Source organism: Zalophus californianus, chromosome 4 (genome assembly GCF_009762305.2).
Source record: "Zalophus californianus isolate mZalCal1 chromosome 4, mZalCal1.pri.v2, whole genome shotgun sequence".
Taxonomy (NCBI): Eukaryota; Metazoa; Chordata; class Mammalia; order Carnivora; family Otariidae; genus Zalophus; species Zalophus californianus.
In genome coordinates, this window is record NC_045598.1 from 104,934,836 (window position 1) to 104,959,801 (window position 24,966).

General features: G+C 34.6%; 2 protein-coding genes across 6 annotated transcripts in view; both read right to left on the reverse strand.

Moving 5' to 3' along the window:
- The window catches only part of GOLPH3L (golgi phosphoprotein 3 like), a 40,542-nt gene extending 37,493 nt beyond the window's left edge, over positions 1-3,049 (reverse strand). Inside the window, exons 1-3 of one of the 2 annotated variants that reach the window (XM_027599377.2) lie at positions 2,862-3,049; positions 2,287-2,423; positions 825-1,019 (exon numbers count right to left, since the gene is read on the reverse strand). In XM_027599377.2, coding sequence (XP_027455178.1) covers positions 825-1,007 — 183 coding nt within the window. In that variant the 5' untranslated portion in view covers positions 1,008-1,019; positions 2,287-2,423; positions 2,862-3,049. The remainder of the gene's footprint in view (positions 1-824; positions 1,020-2,286; positions 2,424-2,861) is intronic. The other variant, XM_027599374.2, reaches the window with a different exon arrangement.
- An 853-nt stretch (positions 3,050-3,902) lies between these two features.
- Positions 3,903-23,233, reverse strand: HORMAD1 (HORMA domain containing 1). 4 transcript variants are annotated; one of them, XM_027620838.1, is made up of 15 exons: positions 23,164-23,233; positions 21,791-21,853; positions 20,945-21,089; positions 18,139-18,202; positions 17,685-17,721; positions 15,860-15,880; positions 15,564-15,590; positions 13,966-14,033; positions 13,320-13,471; positions 11,618-11,877; positions 10,195-10,261; positions 10,040-10,116; positions 9,025-9,108; positions 6,941-7,012; positions 3,903-4,921 (listed from the first exon to the last, which is right to left on the reverse strand). In XM_027620838.1, the coding sequence occupies exons 2-15, from the start codon at positions 21,821-21,823 to the stop codon at positions 4,841-4,843; spliced, it is 1,188 nt and encodes a 395-aa protein (XP_027476639.1). In that variant the 5' UTR covers positions 21,824-21,853; positions 23,164-23,233; the 3' UTR covers positions 3,903-4,840. The 4 variants fall into 4 exon arrangements, with proteins under 4 accessions (XP_027476639.1, XP_027476648.1, XP_027476656.1 ...); XM_027620847.1 differs by having other exon boundaries at positions 23,154-23,188; XM_027620855.1 differs by lacking the exon at positions 15,860-15,880.
- Between the last annotated feature and the right edge of the window lie 1,733 nt (positions 23,234-24,966).

Sequence of the window (24,966 nt, forward strand, 5' to 3'; positions counted from 1 at the left end):
CAAATAATAAATGTGTTATTATTATTATTATTATTGTATGTACTAAAGGCTTTCTTGGAAAAGAAGTAGGTTTTTAAAAATAAGTTATATTTCTTCATAACCTCTTCATGAGGGAAGAAAGTAAAATAATAAAAAGTTAAATTACAAATGAGGGATAATGTACTACCGTAGAAAAACCAACAAATATGTGGTTATACCATAAGACTTGCTATCTCAAGACTAATTCTATTATAAAGTGTTCTCTTAATAAGGGAAAACTTAGAGAAATCTGCAATTAATTTAAAAACATTTTCTAAAATTAAAATATTCCTTTATCAGTTGATATTTAATTTCTAAAGATCCACAGAAATGAATTAAAAAAAAGATTTCTACTGCATTGTTAAGTTGAAACCTATCCACTGTTTATTTTTGTAAAACAGCTAATCATACATGTTTCTTGTCTTGTCATTTAAAAGATTTTCCTCGTCATAGTTCAAGAGAATTTCAATGTGTGGGCCCTCTTTCTTAGTTTAACAGGAGGCTACTTCACCATCAGTCTCAGTTGGGAAACTAAAGTACAGAAATTTTACATGTGTTATACTCTCTCGTATCTTCTAAAATTTTGGAGGAATTTTGTAATTAAATTACACTTCAAGTAATTATACTTCTGGATTTTATCCTCCAAGCATCAGCCACCCTCCCAAACTCCCCCAACCCCCAGATAGCTAGAGCACAGTTCTAAGGGCAACTTAGCATTAATGAAAACATTCTGTCAGATTACTTCCTAAAAACATTCCAATATTCAAGAGTCTTTGGGAGAGTCCTAGCAAACCCAACTGTGTTACCTCTTTATCTTTTAGTCCCAGGAGCAATACTTCTTCCATAAGGGTGAGGCGAATATCCTTAGAGTCACTAAAGTCTTCATGGTCTGGACTCCTGTCTTGATTAGTGTCTTCCTCACTTTCCACTTTCTTTTCAGAGTTCTTGCCTACTTCAGTGCGACGGGCCCGGTGAGTTAAAGTGGTCATTCTCACCTGTTTCTGGAGGGGGTGATGAAAAAAAATATCTGTAAGTGAGCATATGTAAACAAAAACATACATATTCATACAGACCTACCACAAATGTATACAAATATGAAATATATACATAAACTTAAACAGAGAAAGAAAGGGGTAATAACCAGAAAAATTAGGCGGATAACACAATATGTTTTCCAAAGTACAATAGCTTGAAGGCACAGAAGGCATTGACAGAAAATCAAATCAGTAACCTTAAAGACCAGTACAAATGATCTTTCTTTTTTTTCTTTTTAAAGAAATGATCATCTCTTAAGCCTGCTGATTTTGTGTGCATAATCTATAATCCAGGAGTATATATGCATCATTGTAATTCCTTTTTCACAAAATGGATCCTCCCCAAGTTAAATAATATGGGACAGCAAAAAATTGTGAGAATCCAGGCCCAAAATGCATTTAATAATTTATATGCAACTTATATAAACATTCAATGGCACATAAAATATAAAAAACAGAAAGTAAAAAAATAAGAAAAACTAAATATATATATTCTCAGATTTTCTTCTCATAATAACTCATCTCACGCACTCCCTTTGGAAATCACATCTACAGAGTATAACACTCAGAAGATCATGTGTAGTAATTCCATATGGACAGAAAACTTTCATCTCTATCCCTAGCTAGCCATCTTGCAAATAGTCAAATAGCTGCCAACAAAAAGTATCAGCAAGAGAATGTTAAAAGATTAACAATTTCTTTCTCAATTGCAAAAAAAAAAAAAAAATCAAAGCACATGCCCTTTTACACTACGTACTACAAATGTTTTAAAAAATTTAGTCAAGAGAAATGGCACTAAATCATGTATGATAAAGTTTAAAGTTAGCATACTTTATTTTAAAATACATCTAAATGCCAGTTTTTAAGATGATATACAATAAATATTTTAATCAGTAATTATTTAAAATATTTTTTTCAAGATCAAAAGAATGCATTCAAGAGCCTCTGTGATTGGATCCTGTTCTAGCAATATTTCCCATTCATTACTCTCAATTATGTACTGTTAACAAACCATTTCTCAAACATGTCCCATGCTGCCATTTCAGCTCCTCTGTACATGCTGGTGCTCTCTCCCCTTTCCTTTCCTCTTTATATTTTCTACCCATTCTTCAAAGGCCTATCGAGGATCCAGGTAAAGCCTTAAGTGAATCCCCTTCTCCATTACCCTTATGTCCCATGGCCAGAAACGGTCTCTCTCTCAGCTGTACTTTCACAGAACTTTATTTATACTTACATCCTTTATAGTATTTATTATAGTCTTTCTTTTGGTATGGCTGTCTCTCAACTGTAAACTTCTTGAGGGCAGGGATAGTGTCTTCTTGGGTTTTTATAGTCTCCATAGCAACTAGCACAATGTCTTTAGCGTTGTAACTGCTCAATAAATATATACTGATTAAAATGAATACTCAGAAATGCATGTGAACATTTTTAAATAGAAATACAAGTGAAGCGACTTACAAAAGATTCTTTGTACAAGGCTACATTTCAAATACAATTCTTGGTGGGAGGCGGGAAGAAGTGTGAAGGAGAAAAAAACAACCATGACATAATGCTTAAGGGCATTAACCCTATCTGGCACTGTAAACAGGGTTTACTTCCTATCCCAATCCAAGAAACTTTAAAGTCTTCAGAGAAAAAAAAAGGGGGGGGGTAGATTTTGAGGAACTAAGACATTTACTAGTTAAAAATCCTCTTTGAAAAAAAAAAATGACCAAAAAGTAACTAAATAAGAACCTCCCTCTCCCCATAAAATAAAAAATCTGAAGGCTTTTTTTGGACATTAGGAAATGTATATCCTCCGTTGCTTACCTGACGTTACTCCTGGGTTACGGCTGGACACAGGCAGCAGCTTGCGCTCTATTTTAGGGGGACACCTGTTCCCCCACGTCCCTCCCCCAACCCCGTCCTAGTAGGTAAAAAAACTTCTCAGCCACGCAGAGAGCACAAACTTCCTGATCCTTCGATGCAGAGAAGGAATAACACATCAGCTTCCTCAGAATCCCTAGGCAACCTACCTTGGTGTTCCTTCATTGGACCAATCAGAAACCGCCAAGGTTGAGTCCAGCCAATCGGGGCTTACAAGGGGAGGCTCTCCTCGGGCTATTGTGTTGCGATCCCGACAAACACCACCAAAAGGAGGCAGGTTTGGGTCAACCTGACAGCTGGTCAATCCAATGAAGTAACCTTGGTAGAAGAGAGGAAAGGGAGCTGTGCTCCCCACCCCCATTAAACTGGCCAATCAAAGCGTTCAGTGAGCGAGCACAAGCTGCTGATCTACAAAGGTTTTTGTTGGTCAATCTCTGTAGCAGGTGTGTTAACTGTAGCAGTGTGTTTTAGGACAATTAGGTGAGATGTGCTGGGATCCAAAAAAGCTAAGAATAAATAAACATTTTTTAAAATTGGTTGTTTTCGACAATTAGCTTGTCCCTAACTTTCCTGTTTCAGAAAAACCTGATCTGGGTCAGTTTGTGGACGTTTATTTGGTTTACATTAAACAGGATAGGTACATTTCTACCATTACATACACACGAACCTTCTATATTAGCGCTTGTTACTGGCAAACCTATGGATAATCTTATGTTTTATAATATGGCTGCTAAAACTGCAAGAAGCAAACAGACCAAGTTTTAAGTCTTCCTTTTTTAAGGCAAAGGAAATGGTCAAAGCTGAAACCAGGTCCCATGTTTCTCACTAAACGCGCAGTATCTTTCACACTACCACTCAAAGTTCTGGGAAGTGTGCTTAACTCTTGCGAAGTATCATCTACCAAAATGATCTCAAAATTAGTACCTAAACACTTTCTGCTAATTAAATAAAAATTAGAAGCCATGGAATAGTCTAGATGCTGAACAATATTTTATTTATGCTGCCCAAAATGCCAGACCTTAAAAATCAGTCCTCATTTTGCCTTGAAGTAAAAAAAAAGTTTTAAAAGATTAAAAAAAAAAAAAGCACAACTAAATTTTACTTAAGTCACTCGGATAGGAAGTAGAAAATGTTGTCCCAGAATAGTAATTTTTTATCTCCTCTTCCCTTCCTTGTCAGCCCCTTATTTTGCCTCTGCCTTTACAAAATCCTCCTATCAGATGCCAGCCTTGTTCCCAGTTCTACCACCTGGCTCCAGAAGTATGCAGCTGAGAAGGTCTCCAAGCTCTGACCCGAGTCATTGTCTCAATTCCTTGTTCTTCTAGAGTATTCTGTTGCCACTTACGCCAGTTCTTTTGGCAGTTGCGCCCAACATAGTAAATCCAGACACACAGTGACATATTTAAAATATGACCATTACCAATTTTTAATGGTATGTTCTGTATTACTATGTTAATATACTCTATCAAAGCACCGAAGAACATTGTTTTAATGACACCGGGACAAACAGCCAGTTAAGTGTTATAGTTTTAACATAAGTAAAAAGTAAATTCCTACCAAAATTTAATAACAAAATAAACATTATTTGTTTTTAAAATTGGCTCTAGAGGGCCTTAAAAGTTAATATATGTTTAAAGGAAGTATCCACCAAAATGGAAGATAGATCAATATTGAGTAGATAATGAGCAAAATCAATTATGACACTGGTACTTTTGGTTTTATTCAAAAGTTCTCTTGCATTGTCTCAGATAAGACTAAGGATCACAATATATGACAGCTAAAAATTCATTTTACTGTACTAACTGCTTAAGATTACATATAAATTTTCACAGGTAGGGCAAATACACGTTAAAATAGTAATACAGTGTACTGTAGTTTAAATGTTGAATACTTCGCAAACGTGCAGAAGAAAAAAATAATTTTTATATACGCTCCCTTGGTTCACTAAACTTTCTTCTTTTTGGCACTGACTCTTGACTAGAAGAATCAAAGTGATGAAGGACCTGTCAAAAGAAAACAACTACTAAGGATACTTTCCAGTTTACATGTCTTTACTTTTAGATTTTTTTTTATGTTTCTGAGATTTGTTGGTTTGTTCCTTCCTTCCCTTTCTTTTTAAAATTATATGTAGTGTAACTATTTCCTACTAAGATAGGATACCTGAGTTCTTTAAAAATTAGGGTAAATTTTATTACTGATATATCTTCTGGTGGCTGCTGAAAGTATATATTTATAAAGTGTAAGGTCTTCATTAGGGTTGTTGGAGAAGTCAAAAACATAGATCTAACATTATGCCCTCAAAATAGTAAAATATTTTTGGGGGATAAGAAGGAAAAAAGATTTTTATTTTTATTTTTTTTAAAGATTTTATTTTTATTTACTTGACAGAGAGACACAGCGAGAGAGGGAACACAGGCAGGGGGAGTGGGAGAGGGAGAAGCAGGCTCTCCACCGAGCAGAGAGCCCGATGCGGGGCTCGATTCCAGGACTCTGGGATCATGACCTGAGCTGAAGCAGACGCTTAACGACTGAGCCACCCAGGTGCCCCGGAAAAAAGATTTTTAAATGAGCTGCAGATAGAGAAATATTCTACCTTGGCACCATATAAGATTTAAATCATGTATTCCTTTTGTATCCCTGGTACTTAGCAGTGCCTGACATATATTAGACATTCACTGCACACTTTTGAATGAATGGGAGAACAAATAAAGAAAATTCCTGGGGTGCTTGGGTGGCTCAGTCCGTTAATCATCTGCCTTCTGCTCAGGTCATGATCCCAGGATCCTGGGATCGAGCCCCACATTGGGCTCCCTGCTCAGTGGGGAACCTGCTTCTCCCTCTCCCACATTCTCTCTGCTTGTGCTCTCTCTCTCTCTCTGTCAAATAAATAAATAAAACCTTAAAAAAAAAAAGAAAATTCCTAAAAGTATTCCCTGAGTTACTCAACTTTCATTTTTTCTGAACTCACTAATGATACAAATTGAATGATTTTGGGGAAAAAAATCAAAGCTTAATACACTGGGAAAAGTTAGACAACTTAATATATTAATGAAGTATCAGTTATTTAATCCCCTTAAGTTATGTAAATTGAAAATGATATTAACTATATTTTTGAGATTACCCCTTTAACATTTGATTTTTAAAGCAGTCTTAGATATTCAGTTGTCTAAATGTTAACCTACTAATAATACTAAAAATTCTAGTTGAAAAATATAAATATTTATCTCAGAAATGACAAATACATGATCTGATTGGGTAAAATAAGGTCCCAAATATGAAACAACTGTTAAAAAAATTTAGGTCAAGAAAATTTTTTTCTCCTAAGGTACTAAGAGGAGATGTTATTTTTTAGGGAACAAGTTTATATGGTAACTTATTTATACTTCACTTTTGTTCTCTAGGAAGCTCAGATCAGATTTGTGGCCCAACTTTAGCTCTATGTAAATAAAATGGCCTAAATATTCTTATACTCTCATTTTCTCATTCTACTCATATTTTTCTGGATGTACTGATTTTATTTTTTTATAAATTTCTCCAACTACTTGAATCATTCATGAAATCAGTAAATATTTATGTGGAAAAAATTAATTAACATAGCACATCTTATTTTAAAATCACCTCATGTTTTAGAACCAATTACATATAAACAAGATTTGGATATCAGTACTTTGAGGTAATATCCAGGGATATTATCATATTTATCATTTAAAATTTAATCTAGGGGCGCCTGGGTGGCTTAGTCCGTTAAGCATCCAACTCTTGACTTCGGCTCAGGTCAGATCTCAGGGTTGTGAAATTGAGTCAGGCTCTGCACTGGGCATGGAGCCTGCTTAAGATTCTTTCTCTTTCTCTTTCCCTCTCCTTCTGACCTTCCTCCCTGCTCTCCCTCTCCAAAAAAAATAAATTAAAAATAAATAAATAAATAAAAATAAAATTTAATCTATAGTAACGATAGTCTGATACTTGCCGTTTTATTCAATGGCAATTGAATTATATAACCTATATATTATCATAAAACTTACTGTTTTCCCAGGTTCGAGTTGACTTCTCTTCCGATTTTCTTTAGAAGATTTTACTGGTTGATTTCCATTAGCCTCCACAAAGATGGAATAATTACTAATTGGTTATTTCTCAAAGAACAACCAACACTTGATTTTTTAACTATGGGCAACTATATGCAGTTTTTTTTTTTAAAAGCTTTCCTGAGATATAATTCAGATGCCATACAATTCATTTATTTATAATTTTACAGTTCAAAAATTTTAAGTATATTCAGAGTTGTGCAACATCATTGTAGTCAATTTTAGAACACTTTCATCACTCCAAAAAGAAACCCTGAGGTTGATTTCTTCCCTTTCTTCATTCTCTTTTTTTTGAAAATTACACCTAGTATAACTATTTCCTACTAAGATAGGATACCTGGGTTCTCTGAATGTAGAGTAAAGCTATCACTTCCCAATTCCCCCCTTCTCCCACTAGCTCTAAGACTTTCCCTCTCTATAGAAATCTCTTTTCTGGACTTTCAGATAAATAGAATCATATAATATGTGGACTTTTGTAACTGGTTTCTTTCATTTAGCATGATTTCAAGGTTTATCCAGGTTGAAGCATACATCAGTACTTCATTCCTTGTATGGCTGAATAATATTCCATGGTATAGATATACTATATTTGTATATCCATGTGTCTGTTGATGGATATTTAGGTTTATTCCACCTTTTGGCTATTGTAAATAATGCCATCTATGCAGTTTTTAAAATGAATATTGGATGATGAAACATTATTAGCTGTCATATTACTATTCTCTAAAAGGACATACTTATTTTCCAATGCTGAAAATGTACTTTTCAATAACTTTCTTAGTGTATATACTATTAAATATTTTCATTTCTTGCCCTTTCCTAACAATAATTCAGCTATGATTCTCAAAATCAGGAGTACTGTGACAGAGAGGTCATATCCAAAACCATGGGCAATTTCAGAAATGAATTTATGTCCCTGAAGTATCTTAATGTCATATTACAAGAAAATCGTTCCTAATACTTTTTTTTTTAATTCTTGCTTTTCTTGCCATATTCTAGTAAAGGATACTCATCCTAAGTAGAAGTTGCCTAGAAGACCATTTTGCTGCAAGCTGTACTAATTTTTGAAATTCTTTTATCTCTTGCTTTCATCAGCATACTAGTTTGAATACTGCCTTCTGCCAGTTCAAACTTCCTATGGAGAATGTAGGAAAAGGGGACCTGGCCGGCTCAGTTGGAAGACTGAGATGACTGATATGACTCTTGAACGTGGAAAAAAGGGCACCTAAAAATGGCACTATAATCATTGGTGTGCTGGTAAATGTTTAACAACCAGTTCTCTAGGAGTAACAAATCCTGAGTTGAGGCATTTGCTGATTTCCATGATGTGAATATTCTCATCATGTCCAATTTCAAGCTACCAACATGACATCACTGAATGAAGAGTTGGGAAGAAATGCCCCTATACCACTGTTAGAGTGTGCTATTTGTTTCCTAAATTTAGATATAATATTTTACATAATGGTTTTTCTTCATCTCTGAACCTCTGAGTAACTTAAAGGTCTAAAATAAAATACAAATTTCCATTTAGAAAAATAGAAAACTAAAATAAAGCAGTGGGTTTTTTGCTTAAAAACATGAGATTCATTTTATGCAAAATATATACAAAACATTCATTTTTAATGTCTTATTAACAAGTCAGAACATGAGAATATTTTGGCATTCGAGGCAATTCCTTGGGAGTCTGGAGGATAGTGTCATTTCTCAAAGCCTTTCCTGAATTCTCCTCTTTTATGTACCTTCAGTAAAATTCACCATTCTTTCCTTTGTTCCATGTAGCCTATTCAAACTGCTATCATGGCCCTCTATCACTGCTTGTTGACTTCCAATTACTAAACTTTTAGCTAAGGTCAGGAACTATGTGTTATTCATGTTATATCTCCAGCACCCAGTAAAATATCTGACACATAATAAGTGCTTACTAAATATTAGTCCAATAAAGGAAGGATTAAGAAGTCAAATAAACTCACATGTAGGAAAAAATTATACGGTTAGAATGGAAAAAAATCTAAAGGTACACTTACCATTTTATTCTGAAAGATTTTTCCACTTCTTGTTTTACTTTCAGACACATCAAGTTCAGATGTTTTACTGACTAACTGTTCAACCTAGAAAATAATAACACAAAATCACATAACATAATAAAAACTTTCCATAACATAATAATGGGGCTCCAAAATTCAATAAGATAAAATCTAGGGTCTTATTATGTTAATGAAAACCATTAATTTTAAGTAGTTCTTACTGTCACAAAAAGGGCAAAGATAAAGATAGTGAAACTGACACTGTATATAATTGATCATTCACTGAACTGAAAAAGTCCCAAATGATCATCAGGCACTACACTACTCTTCCAGAAGATAAGAACTTTAGCTCACTCCCACTAGAGAAAGGGAAAATGCAGAGGAAGGTGGACAATAATCAGTCCCATTATTTTCAAGTTCTTTTTATCTAAATGTTATATCAAGATTTTATTGTCTATGGAAAATGAAATTAATCGTGCCTGCTCCAGGCAACAAAAAGTATTATATACTCCATTTGTAAATACAAAAGGTGGTGGAATAATTGCTTAAGATTCTATCTAGCTCTGAAATTCTGAAATTCTATGAGCAGTATTTAGGTTTATTACTAAATAAACCCACAGTAATATACTCAAAACTTTCAACATATTTTTCAAATTTTGTTAAAAAGCATTCTTAAGACCTAATTTTCTTCTTCTTCTTCTTCTTTTTTTAAAGATCTTATTTATTTATTTGACAGAGAGAGACACAGCAAGAGAGGGAACACAAGCAGGGCGAGTGGGAGAAGCAGGCTTCCCGCTGAGCAGGAAGCCCGATGCAAGACTGGATCCCAGCACCCTGGGATCATGACCTGAGCCGAAGGCAGATGCTTAATGACTGAGCCACTCAGGTGCCCCAAGACCTAATTTTCTTCTAAAAGACCTTGAATATAATAAGAAAACCTGAAAATTAACTAAATAAGCATATGTCATAGTCTTGTGAAAAAAATTAAAAGTGAGATGAATTATCAAATTTATACCTGAGAATGAGAAATTGAAAGATCTAGACTTTGTTTAGACCTCATAATTTCATCTTCCTCACAAATTAAACTTGGTTCTGTTAAAAAAAAAAGAGTTAAAATGGCATAAAATTGAATTATAAGTAAATTAATCTATGTTTTCATCAATTTCTTACCTCCAAGTTCAGAAGATCCAGGGTTTTTTTTCTGCTCTTCCATTTTAGTTTCAATGTCAAAATCATCCTACATAATTACATGAAGAAAAAAATGGACACATTTCAAAAAGCAATTAAAACAACTGGGTAGAAGTATTTATGAACAAATGTGTTTTACATGAAGGTTAAATATAACATAACACTACAACTACCTTACACTTGCTAGAAATAAAGTCCTATAATTACCATAACAAGGTACCATATTTATCCAAATAAAGTATAAACTACTACTTTACTTTGCAGGGTTGCTTTAAGGACAAATACACAACTCTCTCAAAAATATATAATGGTTCTAAGAACCCTTAGTTCTTACTATTGTTTGAGGGCAGTGAATTAGACAAGTTCATAAAACTACTACTTCTGTATCTCCGGAATCGCTACACAGATGTTATCATATGCTCTGGATAAAAAAATGCCCCAACCCTCTTCAGGGAGTTTGTGAAGAAAAAGCTCAGTCATGGTATGGTAGAAATAGCAAAAAGTTTAAGGTCTACTTTATAATTATTTTTCTCTTTGTGACATATGTCAAAGAGCTTTAAATATTTTAAAGAATGCAACATAAATCCCAGCTATATTTGTTTATAAACCATCACCGGGATTTAGGTTTTGAGAAGACTTCTTGAACTAAACTGGTTGAAAACTGAATTTTCTATTTGTTAGGATGTGGCAGAACCTAAATTAGAAAAGTCAGTCTCTATACATAAGTACTGAGGTTATAATTTAGAATAAAATGAGGTAACAGAACAACAACAAAGATTAGATTAAAAAACAATCATGTTAATGTGAAAGATTTCCTGGGAGGCAACAATTAAAAAAAGACTTTTTTATATTTCTAGTCATCCATTCATTCAACCAATACTGAGAATGCACACTGTACACTTAAATGCTAGGCACAGGAGAATTACGAAGATGAGACACATTTCCTGCCTTCCGGGAACTTCCAGGCTGCTTCAGGACAGTGACTTTGCAGGCCCCAAGGAAGTTCAAGCACAGGTCTAAAGTGAGCACCTAGTAGGGGTATGGTAGAAAGGATTCCAACATTAGCTGGGCGATTGGAGTAGGTTTTCAAATTATGCTCCAGACCAAAGAGTTTCCTTAGAGTCCACTATGAGGGTAGTTGAGGTGGTGAGTGGCTGGGCCTCCAGGACCATTCCCTGCTTCATTCAGAATAGTTGTGCTTTTAAATTTCTGATAATAATGTTTGTACCAAGGTAGAGAGTTTTAAAACGAAAAGCCGATACTTTCTTTAAGGTCCCTACCAACCTTGAGTTTATGATTATAATATAGTTTTTACATAAATATTAATGAGAACTAGAATTAGTCTTCAGAATTGAGTCAAACATTTGTTACTATTGTACTTTATAACTCTTTAAAATGTACTGACACTTATATAATGCTCCTGTTCATCTTCTACATCATCTTTGTCCATGAGAATTTTTTGAAGTGGTGTTTTTAATTGTTTTGGAGACAATATAGCTGAATCAATATTTTCCATTCGTTCTTTCTCAGTAGTCACTTTTACTTTGAAGGTGTGAAAAGGTGTTGGGACTTCTCCCACATTTAAGTACATAGGCTCCCCTTCAAATATCACTCCTTCACAATCACCATCCTTAAAACCTGGAGGCTGGTAATCTGGGGGTGTAACTGCAAAAAGTAAGTATAAACTGTGATCATGAAATTGAAGAGAACATAATAACAATAATAATAAATACAGATTGAAGACATTTCAAATAGTATAGAAAGGCAACCTTTTTTTTTCATTTGACTATATGAACCTGAATAAATTATTTATCATCCTTGATTTGGTTTTCTCATCTGTGAAATGGGTATAATAATAGTACCTACCCCATGGGGTCATTGTGGGTGTTAGATGAATTAAAGTGTGTAAAATGCTCAGACCAGAACTGGAACATTTTAAGTATTCAATAAATGTTAGTTGTTATTATTGTTGTTGCTTTATGTACTTCTAGAAGATATTACACATGTAAAATATGTATTTCATATATATGTATATCCTTAACAAAACACAAATAAGATCATACTGTTCAATACCTAGCTGTTTTTTTTAAGATTTTATTTATTTGAGAGAGACAGAGCATATGTGTGTGTGTGTGTGTGTGTGTGTGCATGTGGGGGGTGGGGAGGTTGGGGATGGGGAGGAGCAGAGGGAGAGGAACAAGCAGACTGGTGCTGAGTGCAGAGCCCAGTGGGGCTCAATCTCATGACTCTGAGATCATGACTTGAGCCAAAATCAAGAGTCAGAGGCTTAACCGACTTAGCCACCCGGGTGCCCCTATACCCACCTAGCTGTTTTTAACATTTCTTTTTAATCCATTTTTAATATTCTTTGGATAAATTATCAGCATATTCTTTTTAATAGTTTGCATAGTATCCTTATAAACCTATAATGTTGCATGTTTGTGTTAAGTATATTCTCAAGATACTTTTCTAGCTATAGAATTTCTGAATTAAAGAGAATGTGCATCTAAAATTTTGATACTGCTAAATTGTCTTCTAAAAATGTTGCACCTATATACATTCCCTCAAGAATTTATAAAAGTGCCTGCTTTTCCCCACACCCTTGCCAATAATTGGTTTACAAATTTTACTGCTCTGGTAGGTGAAAAGTGGCATCTCAACTGTTTCATTTCTTTTATTAGTGAGGTTGTACCTCACATGGATATGTTCATATCACTGGAAAAGTTTGTGTATATTTGAAAGTCTATTTTTTCAAATTTTTCTCTTTCTTTAAGATTTTATTTATTGGATAGAGAGAGGGAGAGAGAACACGAATGGTGGGGACGTGCAGAGGGAGAGGGAGAAGCAGACTTCTCGCTGGGGGGCGGGCTGATGCGGGGCTCAGTCCCAGGACCCTGAGTTCATGACCTGAGCCAAAGGCAGACGCTTAACTGACTGAGCCACCCAGGAGCCCCTGAGTCTTTCTTTTTCAAATACTGATATTAATGGAAATTTTATAATTTCAAAAAATATATTACAATTTAGGTGCTTAAAATCATTTGGGATGAAAACCAATTGTTTCAATAATAAAACATATAGGTACCAACAGGATGTATTATAAATAGTACCTTCATCGTAGTAAAAAAGTTTCATGGTCAAACAAACATCATTAGGTAAAGGTCCCAGATTTTGCATTAGAATATAAATCTTGCGAATGAGGAGAATACTTGCTTTCTTGGTGTCAGCAGATGACATACTAGATTCACTATTTTGGTTTTTACTAGAAGAGAATCACACATTAATTTCTTTTATGACACCATGGCTTCTGATAACAACTTCACATTTTACTACTTGACATTCTTATTCCTATTATACCATTAAGTTTTTAAGTTGAAAGTTACCATAAAATGTTTTAATGTCACTATTATTAAAATTAATATCATTATTAATAATGTTATAAACCAATAATTTTATTTAAATTAATATGCCTTTTATATAAGATGTTTAAAGGAAATGAATGAGGGACTTTAATTACATTTCTAATCACTCAAGCATACAATAGCTTTCCTACTCTTTGGCTCCTTTCACATTAAAATAGTATAGAATTAGCCACATAATCTGGGCTTGCAGCTACGAAGGATATTTTGTACAGCCACACCTCAATGGTTAATTGGGGATGTTTGAGAAGTTTAAGAAATAATCCTGAAGTTTAGCAATATAGTATTAATATGAATAAGTGGTAATCTGTAATACAAAAAGAAAATGATAAAATACCTTATGAAGTCCATGATTGGTCCATTACTAGAGTACTTGAATTTAAATTGGTAACATTCTGAAATTGTCTTAAATAGAAAACATTGCAGTTATGTATTTGATATACAGTACTGGTGGCCAAGTAGCTACATACAGCTTTTGTATGACTCTTAACATTGATTTAATAGTTTTTTCTGCCATGTTAATCCTTATTGGTCCACTGAAACTTTCAAGTCCTAATAGTAAATTCCCATGATTTGGGATTTGGGGCTTCAGTCTTAAGTGAGATACATATTCTCCCACTAATTGTAATGTATATCATATATATCAGAGGGGAGGAAATCCTTAGCAGCAGGTAAGAGGGGCAGTATTATCTCTTACTCAAGCAGAATGGCTTTAAGCACAGGGCTTAAATCCTTGCTGTATATAACCGGAAGCAAGTTATTTAAGCCTTCTTAGGTTTAGTTTCCCCAGCTAATAAAAGGGGTTGAAAATAGTACCTATCTCATTGGTGGTTGTGAATATTTAACAAATCGGATAATTTATACAGAGCCCTTAAAATAGTGCCTCGCACACCAATCAATAAATATTAGTGAATCAACAAGGTTGCTCTTTTACTGAAAGAAAAAATGTTCAACTACATAAAACATCTGAAACTAAATGAATATTTTTTGAACAATTAGTTAGCTTCTGAACAATCAACTAATTCACAGCTTTTGCCCATGAGATTTTTTTTTTTGTCACCATGGACATATATTAAGCATTAACTGCAGGCATGAGTATCAAAGAGAAGACACATTGCTAGCCTTCTTGAAGCTTTTTTTATTGCTTTCTTTACATTTCAGTGCTCACACAGGAATGGGGATCAGCTCTCTCTTTTTTAAAAAAATCTGCTTCTCCATGACTGAATGAAAAACTATATTATAATAGGGATAGTGTCATGGTTAAAGCACCAAGATCATGGACTGGCGTCCTTAGGTCCAAATTCTGGTTCTGCCACTGTGATCTTAGGCAAGAAACTTTGTATCTAGGTTTCGTTACCTATAAAGTGGAGATGATAATGGTAGTTACCTTATGAAGTTTATGATGATGAATAAATGAAACAACTCAAAGAACAGAGTCTAATAATAGTAGGTACTCAAATATCTTTCTGCTTTGTTTCTTATTGGTTTTCCCTATCACTTCTTGTAATCCCTTCTTTAATTGTCAGATGAATAGGTGGACGTGACTGGATTGGGATGAATATTCAAAGTTCAAGGATAAGTATCTTATTTTTTGTCAAACTCAACCCCTTTCATAATTTTATAAAAAGAACGTTATATAGAAGCAGAAGTCAGGAGATTAAGGTTATTTCTAAGGGGTTTTGGATTTGTGGCCCAGGATCAGTCACACAATCTCTCTGGTAGTAAGTATATTAATCTGTTTAAAGATAACAATACAATCCTTGGCTTACCTCAAAAAAGCCTTTATGAGGTTCAAATGTGAAAATACATGTGAAAGTGAATACAATTAAAAGCATAAGATAAAAAAAAGAAAAATAGAAGCATAAAATATTATAATTTATGTTATATTTAGATATTAGAGATATTATGTTTCTTTACTAACTTAAGCACACCTACCTGAGGGTCTTCTGGATTGGTGTATACCTATTTAAAAATAATTTGTAATTGAGTTATAAAAGACTAAGTATTCAAGGAGAACTAAATTGGATGTTTAGACTAAACTTTTAAACGGATTCAGCAAAAACAAAGTACAAAATGACCCACCAAAATATCAATTTGTTACTTTTTTCCACTGAATAGATCATTTGTTTGAGTAAAATGATATAATCAATTGCTGGTTTTACTGTTATTTAAATAAGCAAGGCTGAATTTGAAAGTCTTTAAGAAAGAACATACAATTTAAAAATACTTACAGCTAGAACAACCATCCTTAGCTGAAATATAACAAAGAACAAAAATCTTACTTTTACTCTATAAAATATTTTCTCATGATGGATCACAAGAATTCTTTGTCTTATTTCAACATTTATTCCTAATAAGAAATAATCTTGCAGAAAATATGATGTATATAAAGCACCACCTTGGATGTCCTTCCTTATTCCCCCAAATCTCTTTCTAGTTGACTTACTGAAGGTTGACATTCATGACATTGACGTAAGCAAATACAGGCATTTCTGCCAGTTACAAGGAAAATATATATTGTGAAATAACATATTAAACCTTACCAATGTAAGAACTGATTTTGAAAAGAGAAAAGTAGAGTTCAGGACTCTGCTCCTTAAATAAAGGGAAGAGGCTTTAGAGACCATAGGAATAGAGAATCACAGGAAATAAACCACTCAAGTTATCTGCCAAAAATCTGAGTCATCCTTGATTTGGATCTTTTCCTCACACTCTACAACCAATCTATCAAGTCCAATCAGTTTTACTGCTAAATAGATCCTGAATCTTTTCATTTCTTTCCTTCTCTGCCATGCTGGTCTAAGCACTGGTGATTTTTCACCAGTACTGCATTAACAGATTAAGCACCATTCTCCTGGATTCCAATCTTATTCTCCTTCCATTGTATATTGTCTTAACAGCAGCGGGAGTGATTTTTAATTTAAAATATAAATCAAATGATGTTACATTTCTACTTAAAACCTTCAAGGGGCTTTTATTTGCACTTAAAATAAAATTCAAACTCCTTACCTATACAGTCCTGAAGGCTCTGGCCCTGCCTATCTCTTTAGGCTCCTCTGGTCTATTCTCCCTCCCCTACTGCTCATTGCATTCCATTCCCATTAACACTGGCCTTCTTTTTGTTCTTGAACTCTAAACTCCCCTTCAACTCTTTGTATTTGCTGTTCTGCCAGAAATACTCTCTCCCAAAGTCAATGCCTGGCTGGTTTCTTCTCAATCAAGTCTCAGCTTAAATGTCACCTACTCAGGACCACCCTATCTAAAGTTACCCCACCTCTCCACCTATGACGCACTTTCTCTCAGTATTTTATTGGCATTTAACGTAATTGGAAATTATCTGATTTACTTGTTTTATTGACTGTTTTCCCACTACAGAAGGGACCCTCTTTGTCTCATTGACCACTGTTAGTTCACCCAGCTCCTACCTAGAATATGTGTCTAGCACATAGCAGGCACTCAATATTTAATTAGTATTAAATATTTAATGCCTTAATAAGGGAAGTTAGTGACCATGCATAAAATTTTATCTTTTTTACAATTTTGTTCAGAACTTGACTTCTTTATATATGCTGATATAAACATAAATATATAAAAACACTTACAGTCTACAGTAAACACTTATTAATTGAAATTTCACTTATTCAGAATTGGTGACAATTTAACCTAGACTACACAGAAATTTACTTTTCAACTCTCACAAAGAAATAATTTATTAAATTATTAGTATAAACAAAATTGTAGAAGGAATGTGAAACTAATAAATGAAGTATTTTAAAAGACTTTTTAATTCATTAAGTTTTTGAAGTTAGTATGTGTTACTAAAACAAATACATGTTAACAATTAAAACTAGCTTGGCAAAATTTGTTAAGTATTAATTCTATTGGCTTAAAATGATTGAATATTAGTCTTTAAAATATTCAAATGTTCAAACTTTTGAGTAATTTGGACTGGCCTATACCCAAGTTAGTTTAAATTAATGTTTTACTTTGTGTCAATTGCTATTACATTTGTAGAGTATAAACTGTAGGAAAAAAGATAAGGAGATATTGACTTACGTATTTTTTTTGTAAAGCATCATAGCATCCTAGCATCCTAAAAAATAACAAAGCATTCATTTTTAGACTGAATGCATTTCCAGAAAAGAATTCTTTTAATAAGTCTCCATGTTATCTCATTGCTAAAGAATATAAAATTTTCTTATTAAAGCTCCCTTCTTTTTTTTTTAAGATTTTATCTTTTTTAAGTAATCTCTACACCCAATGTGGGGCTCAAACTTACAACCCTGAGATCAAGAACAAGAGTCATATGCTCTACTGACTGAGCCAGCTGGGCTCCCCAAAGCTCCCTTCTTATTAACCAGCTTAAAATAATAAAACAAAACAAATAGTGGCAGAAATATAAAATGTTGATAGAGGATGGTTCGGGATAGGAGGTAAAATGTCTGGTAACATTAAAAAATGTTATTTAAGAAAAAAATAATTTAATATCATTAGGTATTCTTTTACTTACCACTTCACTAACTGTGTAGATCCTGGACAGTTTTTATCTTCTCTCAGAATTTTGACACAAAGATCTAAACACCAAAATGATATAAATATAGGGTTGCTTAAGATTAGTAAACAACTAGAAATTTAACTGAAGATTATTTTCTTCAGCTGTGTATTAGAGATATATCATTAAATGGCAATGAACTTCCAGATGATTGGTAGTAATATAATTTAAAAGAAGAAAGGTTTTATGGAAACAAAGAATCTTTTTATCCTTACTATAAAATGGCTTCATAATGATTAAGATACATGTTGATGGGTAGAAAAAAATTATTTTTTAAAAGTTATAAAATGTTTGGGGCGCCTGGGTGGCTCAGTCGTTAAGCGTCTGCCTTTGGCTCAGGTCATGATCCCAGGGTCCTGGGATCGAGCCCCACATCAGGCTCCCTGCTCGGCGGGAAGCCTGCTTCTCCCTCTCCCACGCCTGCTTGTGTTCCTGCTCTCGCTATCTCTCTCTCTGTCAAATAAATAAATAAAATCTTTAAAAAATTATAAAATATTTAAAGTTAGATATAATGCTTTCACACCATCATTATCCAAGAGTCTTAGAGTATTTGCATGGGCCCTTATTCCAATTAAATACTTGTAAAAGACCAAGAAGTTAACTGGCTATCAGAGATAGAGACCTGCAAGAAAGCAACAGGTAATACAATGGAAAGGACTGAGATCTCTGTCTCAGGTTCCTTATCTGAAAAATAGATATAATATCTAACCCACAGGTCTGTAATATGAATTAACAAGATAGAATACATAACATAGCGTAACATATTGCCCCAGCATATAGTTAGCTCACAAAGTTAGGTACGTACCATGGGCTGGGTAATGAATTATTACTGTAGTATAAATAGGCTTTATTATTTTACTTCCTTAAAATAACACAAGAACATATACTACCAGTGTACAAAGCTAATAATAATAGAATGCTTTTATCTACTTAGTTCATCAATATAAGAGTAATCTCAGGTAAAATTAAACTTGCGAAACTGAGGAAAAATTTTATGATTAAGTGCTTCCAAAGGTATTAAATATACTTAAAAAAAGATTTATTTATTTATTTATTTATTTATTTCAGTGAGAGACAGAGCATGTGCGCAGGGAGGAGGGGCAGAGGGAGAGGGAGAGAGAAACTCAAGCAGACTCTGTGCTGATGGCTGAGCCCCATGTAGGGCTCGATCTGAAGACCCTGAGATCAGGCCTGAACTGAAACTAAGATTCGGATGCTGAACCAACTGCACCACCCAGGCACCCCTTAAATATACTTTTTAAAAACCACTTAGTCCACACAAAAACTTGTACATGAAAGTGGCATTATTTATAATAGCCCAAAAGGTGGAGCGCCTGGGTGGCTCAGTTGGTTCAGCATCTGACTCTTGATTTTGGCTCAGGTCATGATCTCAGGGTCGTGAGATCAAGCTCCACGTCAGGCTCCACGCTCAGCACAGAGTCTGCTTGAGATTCTCTCCCTCTGCCCCTCCCCGCTCCTGCTCATCGGTCCTCTCTCTCAAATTAAAAAAAAGAAAGAAAAAATATGTAATAGCCAAAATGCATAAACAACTGAAACAAATGTTCATCAACTGATGAAGGAATAAATAAAATGTGGTATATCCATCTAATGGAATATTATTCAGCAATAAAAGAGAATGAAGTACTAATTCATGTTACCATATGGATGAACCTTAAAAACATTAAGTGAGAGAAGCTGGTCACAAAGGACCACATATTGTATGATTCCATTTATATGAAATGTCCAGAATAGGCAAATCCATAGAGACAGAGTGCAGATTGGTGGATGCCTAGGACTGGGGAGGTGGGAGAAGTGGAGAATCACTTAGTGGGTATGGAGTTCTCTTATGGGTTGATGAAATGTTCTAAAATTGACTGTGGTAATGGTTGCACACCGATTTGAATATACTAAAAATCTTTCAACTGTGCACTTTAAATTCATGAATTGTCAGGTATGTGAATATATCTTAATAAAGCTGTTATTTAAAAAAATCTCTAAGCAAAAATTACAGTTTTATCTATTATTTTTCCCCTTTTACTTATTTTATTTTTTAATTTAAATTTAATTAATATATAGTGTATTATTAGTTTCAGAGGTAGAGTTCAGTGTGATTCATCAGTCCTATATAATATGCAGTGCTCATTACATCACAACGTGCTCTCAGTGTCCTTCACCCCTTCCCTTCCAGCAACCCTCAGTTTGTTTCCTATTTAAGAGTCTCTTATGGTTTGTCTCACTCTCTGATTTTGTCTTATTTTTCCCTCTCTTCCCCTATGATCTTCTGTTTTGTTTCTTAAATTCCACATATGAGTAAGTTCATACGATAATTGTCCTCTGATTATTTCACTTAGCATAATACCCTCTAGTTCCATCCATGTCATTGCAAATGGCAAGATTTCATTTTCTGATGGCTGAGTAGTAGTCCATCTTTATGGACTACTACTAGGTATCTTTACTATACTACTAGGTATCTTTACTAGATACCTAGTAGTGCAATTGCTGGGTCAAAAAATTACAGTTTTAAAGCAAGCCAAAATAAAAACATGTTTAAAGAAAGAGTTTTGTGTGTGTGTTTTTTAAATAGGCTCCACGCCTAGCATGGAACCCAACATGGGCTTGAACTCATGACCCTGAGATTGAGACCTGAGCTGAAATCAAAAGTCGGACACAACACACTGAGCCACCCAGACATCGCTAACGAAAGTTTTAAAATAAACATTACATTAAAAAAACTGAAACAAACAAAATATAAATATGACATTACCATCTAGATATCTTGTTCCATAAGCACATTCCGGAAATATTCCTCTCAAATATGTGATGCAGGATACTGAAACTGCTAGGAGCCTCTTCACTAACACTAGAGACTGTTGCTCTGTTGATATCTTATTGGGAAACACCAATGCACTCTAAATTCAAGGAAAATTAAGTTTATTTAATAATAAATTTAGATTTATTAAAAATAACATCTTCCTGAACTTTGAGTAGATCTAATTTTGCATAAGCATGATACTTTACCAAAGAATCCTAACCATAAAAGAAAAAAAAATTCCTAACCATAGTGGTTAGTAATCCCCAGAAAGTCAGGGTGGCTTCTAAGATGTGAGGGTTGCAGTCTAAAGGTAAAATGCAAAAAGTGGTTAAGAATCATGTTAAAAACCCTCCTGAAGGTTGACTGTAAGTGCATAATACATGATAGATAACACTTCTTTTCTCTTTAGTTACTGACTAGGTTTGACACAGGTAACTATAACACAAGAACTGTGCAAAGATGAGAATTTTATCTTTGTGAGGAATGGACATTCATTTCCTAGGAATGGACTGCTAAGAATGATAATTTCATCAAAGCAACAGAATAGCATTTATTAACACCTAATGTGAATTGAATATGAACCAGTTATTTAATGCAATGCATCAAATATCTAATACAATTCTCCACTGACTCTATAAAGAGTTTAGTAAATATCTTCAGTTCTTAAAGTATGGAATTTCCTGATCTCATTAAACCCTCAAACAGTTGACTCTAACTTCAGAATATAAAAAGAGTTGAGACTTCAAGAAACAATAAAATTAGCTAAATTAAAATACAGTAAAGTACACAAACTCATACCATGGAAGTTCTTTGCAATTGTGCAGTGGCCATCTTCCGATAAAGTCTTTTCTTTAATTCAACCTTGTGACACAAACACAAACTTTAACTTCAGATCTTATCTTTATCCCTAATATTCTAGTTTATTCCATGTAAAGTCAGAAAGAACTTTATGCAAATAAATGAAAATAAATTTTACATGAATTTCATAAATAAACTTTACATAAATAAGTAAATCACAGTATTCAAGCATTGAGTACATTGCTACAGTTAGGTAGGTATCAGGTAATGAAAACTGCCCCTGCCAAACTCTTTAAAATAATCTAAAATTTTTGTTCTGGATGTGTCTGGGAGGGTGCTGTGGATGAGATGAACATTTGAGTTGCTGGACTGAGCAAAGGAGATCACCCTCCCTAGTGTGAACACGCCTCACCCAGTTAAAAGACCTGAATGAAACACAAAACCTGAAAAAGAAGGAACCCCTTCTGCCTGACTGCTATGCTGGGACATCTGTCTTTACCTGCCTTTGGACTCAAACTGAAACTTCAACTCTTTCTTAAGTCTCCAGCTTGCTAACTGCAGATCTTGGAACTTTTAATTGTGTGACTAATTCCTTATAATAAAGATCTTTTATATATGTATACCTAAAAAAAAACAACCCAACAACTGTTGGGGCGCCTGGGTGGCTCAGTTAAGCGTCTGCCTTCAACTCAGGCTCAGGTCATGAAGCCCCTCCCTCCTCTGACTCCCTGCTCAGCGCAGAGTCTGCTTCTCCTTCCCCCTCTGCCCCTCCGCCTGCTCCTGCTCTCATGTGCGAGCTCTCTCGCTCGCTCTCTCTCTCTCAAATGAATTAAAAAGAAAAAAACTTAAAAAAAGAAAATAAAAAAATCTTAAAATTTTTGTTTTAAATTTGTAGTTTTGACTGAATCCGGTAACGTTCCTTCACTGAACTTCAGCATGGCTCTCGATATAATGACATATTGTCCTACTCTGTGGAACAACCATAAAAGAGGAACAGAAAATATTCCAGATTTTGGCTGATTCCAATTTCTCGATTATAACTGTTATTTTCATGTGTTTCAATTTTTTTGGTCCCCAGTTTCACTTTTCTTAAATCAGACAATTCAACTGGAAGAGGTCCCATAAGAGACGATTTGCTGTACGTTTTAATTGATCCTGACAAAGCCTGGACCAGACGCCAGAGTTAACCTCGTCTCAAGAACCTCTTGTGAAAAGTAGGTCTACATTTCCCCCTGTGTGTTTCACCATTAAGACTTTAAGAAACTTAAAAGGAGTTGGGAGGTGTTAGAAAATGAGATTAAAAAGCAAAAAAAACAAAAACAAACACGAAAGAAAACAAACAAACAAACAAACAAACAGATACATTACGGAACCTCTGAGGGCTGGCGCCAGCGACCACCAAAGCTGCACCACGCAGCACGCGCTTCGCCTGATGCGCAGGCGTTTTCCTTCAACTGTCGCTGTTGAAGGCGCGGCAGCAGCCTTGTGACTTCCAGTTGCTTTCCCGCCAAGAGCCGCGCGAGGCGCTCTGGGAATCCCGAGAGGCTGAAGAGTCAGCCTCAGCCAGAGAAATGCCAGTTTGCCAGCAGGCTAAGGTTAAGTAATTACATGTACCAAGCCTTCCCGAAATACTTAGCTTTCCTACAGTGACTAAAGTGTTCTCAACCGCCGTTTAATTAATCCTGTTAATTTCTGATTGTTTTCTAACTTTCGATTTTGTTGTTGGATCTGCCGCAAATGCATTTCATTCCCACCTTAGTCTCCTGTGTCTTCAGGAAACCAGGTGATCCGGCAGTCTCCTACTTAGATATTTCTACTGTGCTGTCTGTGGGGACAGTGGATAGCTTCGAGTGTAGTTAATGTCTCATTTAGAAGCAGTAATAAAATCAGAGCTGGTCGGTAGTTGGAGATTGCTGAAGAGTACAAGCTGTTTACAAATTGTTATACATCCAAATAAATTGTGTTAGCAGTGTAAACATATCATAATTATTCATTAACTTTGATATGTCTGCATTACCCGTTAGAAAACAGCCACCCCAGTATGAAAAGATTTGCCCAGAGTCAGTCAGGAGAGGAATGAAGGCTAGAACCTTGTTTTCAGTCAAAAATTGTGAAATCCCCTGGTCTAGTGATTATTTTGCTTCATAGTTCTTTCACACTTGAAGTTTACAAGGGGCTAAAATTCACTATCTTATTCTTCTATCTTACTCCTACTTTGCTTCTTCTAAGACCTTTGTCTTAGGAAGAAAACAAGTATTTCTCCTATTTTAGAGGTGACAAAACAGATCCAGGTAAACTTGGTTTCCTGAGACCACAACCAATTTCAGCCTTGCCAGAGGGGGAGCGACGACACCATAATAATGACACGTTAGGTTTATGATTCGGTGCTTCTTATTACATTTACTTTTGAGTTATTAACAACAAACAAAAAAACAAAAAAATAAATAGTTCCTCTTGAATCACAGAATCAGAATAATGCTGTAGGGGATGAATAATTTCTCCTCTAGTTTCTTAGGGTCTCTGGCTGGACCTAAGAATTTAACTGACAGAAAACCGATTAACAGGAAAAACATACAAATTTTAATTATACCTTCTTTACATGCACTTGGGAGTCTTCACAAGAAAAGTTAAGACCCAATTGAGTTGAATGCTTTATATACTGAGTTGGACAAAGAATAATAAATTGTGAAAATGTGACTAGGCTGGAGCAGTTATATGAGTGAGTGACTAGAAAGATAGGGGTTAGGTTAACAAGGTTTGTATAGATTTATCGTGGCCTCGACCTCATGCCTTTGGTGACATGAATTTCTCTTTCCTTCTGAAATAGGGACGATATCTTTCACATGGGAATTTTATCTCCTGCTTTTAAGAAAAGGAAGGAGAATCAGAATGTCCTTCTTGCAGCTGCTATTTTTCAAGTGCTTTTAACTCAAAATAGTACGCTGGAGCATCATGTTTTTGGGTGCTGTGTTCTGAACTCCTTCAATACAATCAGTAACTACTGATTTAACTAACTATATCATTGACTATATTTTGAAGATGAGAGTGGAGAAACGGGTGGTGTTGATGCATCAATTACCATAATAGTAAGTAGATACCATTAAAAAGAGCAATACAAATATATTAGAAACCTGAAGGTAAATACTAAAAGAAACAGCTAAAATAATTATCATTGA